The sequence below is a fragment of the Acanthisitta chloris genome, unplaced genomic scaffold, assembly GCF_000695815.1.
Source record: "Acanthisitta chloris isolate BGI_N310 unplaced genomic scaffold, ASM69581v1 scaffold8851, whole genome shotgun sequence".
NCBI classification, from domain to species: domain Eukaryota; kingdom Metazoa; phylum Chordata; class Aves; order Passeriformes; family Acanthisittidae; genus Acanthisitta; species Acanthisitta chloris.
In genome coordinates, this window is record NW_008655424.1 from 184 (window position 1) to 2,324 (window position 2,141).

Consider the following 2,141-nt stretch of genomic DNA (forward strand, 5'->3'; position numbering starts at 1 on the left):
GGGATAGCCTCGAATCCCTTTCCAGCCTGAGCCTTGGAGCTACCAGTCAGCACAGCGACCTGGAGTTTATCGGCCAGGGAGACTTGCCCTCATCCCCGCACACAGCGCCCGAATTGCTGGTTTGCCTCCAGCTGCCGTGAGAGCTTCCAGGTTTCTGCTCTTCCTTCGGAAGGCAGCGCTGTTCCTGTTGGTTCTTGCTGTATCCAGTGCAATAACGTCAAATCTTTCCTGTGTGGCTGCCATTCCCACACTAAGTACTTCAGAGGGGCAGTGCTCATTATTTACCTGCAGTGTTAACTCTGTTATCATCTGTTCAGAATGGAAGTGCGTGGGCCTCGCAGAAATCCCAGCTACCTCTCTGATCTCTATCAGAACATGTTGAGGGCTCAGGAAGCAGTGGCACGAGGGCAGCAGCAGCCCCCAGCACTGCAGACAAGTAGCAGCACGACTTTTCGGAGCATTACCTCAGCCAAAGAGAGCCCTCAGCCAGATAAGCTGCAGAGCAGCAGTTTCTCCAGCTGTGATCCAGCCCTGCGGCCCATCATACGGCGCCGGGCGAGGTCTTTGCCCACGTCTCCCGAGCGGAGGAAGAGAGCAGCACTGCAGTGCCAGAGCCGTATGAACAGGGTGAGGTTTGCTGATGCTTTGGGTTTGGAGCTCACTGAAGTCAAAGTCTTCCAGTCTGGGGAGGATCCATCCATCCCCTTGCATGTCCTTTCCAGGCTCTCCATTAACTCAGACCTCTGGTACAGCAACTCGAACTTGGAGTTTACTATGCAGTGCTTGGTCCCCGACTTCCAGCAGCCTGCAGACTGTGTGGATTTCTCTTCCCGACTCCAGGAGCAGCTGGTGTGTCTGGAACGAGTGACCAGCTCAGATCTGGGGCTCAGTGGCACCATCCACGTTTGCAATGTTGCCTTTGAGAAGAGAGTGTCTGTGAGATACACCTTCAACCAGTGGGAGAGCCTCCATGAGGTGTGTGCTCGTTGGCACAGGAGTATCCCAGAGAAAAATGGGCAGGAGCAGGTTGATGTTTTCACTTTCTTTCTTCCTGTGCCTCCTTTCCTCCTTCAGCTGTCCTCTCTTGTCCAGTTTGCAGCAAGGTACCAAGTCAATGGCCAAGAGTACTGGGATAACAACAGAGGCAAGAACTACACTCTCACCTGCCGGACTCACCCCCTTAAGGTGCCAAGAGAATGTGAGGAGAGCTGGATCCACTTCATCTGAACAAAGAAGTGGGCACAGAGCAGCTAGTCAGTAGTCTTGGTGGCACTCTCTTCCTTGGCATGGCTCTCTGCTCCTATGGCAACAGTCTTTTTGAAACCTGCCAAACCTGGTGAAGTGTTCAGGGCTGGGAAGCAGCCAGTGACCTGTACGAACTGTTCTAAACCTCTCAGAAATTTAAAAGGGACAAAATCTGTATTGAGTTACATTTGTCACAAGCCCATGTGATTTCTTGTAGTGTATGAGTCTCTGCAGAATGGTTCCAGGGAATGCTCTCAGATCACCAGAGAGTAAACCAACACATTTCTTGTTGCTAGGGATATTCTGAGTTGCATAGAATATTTCTAACCGATCTCTTCTATCATCTTGTACTGTTTGTTTTCTAAATGGACAGTGTGGCTTTACTGGTTTTGTTTCTAATTTTGTTTATATTATCTCACCAAGTCTGGGCACTATTCCATTTATGCATTATTTGGATGGCAGACACTGTAGGGAGTACTTGTATTTATATATATATTATTAAGGCTGTAACCACATTCAATATTTCTAGTATTACTTGGGTTGGAAATTAAATGTTATTACAAGCAGAACATACATGAAAATGTGCCATCAGCCCCTCTGGTTCCCTTAAAAAAATGGTGCCTTTTCTTATCTCCAGTAAAAAAAACAGGAGGCAGCACGCATGCTTGTCACCAAAGTGTGTGTAAGACAGATCTGCCTGGGGGAGTTCTCATCTCTCTCAGGTGATGCCCAAGGAGGTTTTTCTCTAGGTAATGGAAGAGGAATTGTCCTTTCATTGTGCACCTGTTTTTACTAAGGGAAACTAGAGCAATTTTGGCTTTGTGTTGCAATTGCTTTTGAAGATCTCAAAGCACTATATGAATTCTCATGATTTTACCACTGTTACTGGTAAGTGT

General features: G+C 48.1%; 1 protein-coding gene across 1 annotated transcript; it reads left to right on the forward strand.

Moving 5' to 3' along the window:
• The first annotated feature begins 318 nt into the window (after positions 1–318).
• LOC103810961 (protein phosphatase 1 regulatory subunit 3D-like) lies at positions 319–1,227 on the forward strand. The gene has a single exon (XM_009083894.1). It carries the CDS (start codon positions 319–321, stop codon positions 1,225–1,227), a length of 909 nt encoding a protein of 302 aa, XP_009082142.1.
• Positions 1,228–2,141: the final 914 nt, after the last annotated feature.

What these genes read in the sequence shown, in the direction of transcription:
- LOC103810961 (XM_009083894.1), top strand. Translation starts at nt 319, where the DNA reads ATGGAAGTGCGTGGGCCTCGCAGAAATCCCAGCTACCTCTCTGATCTC.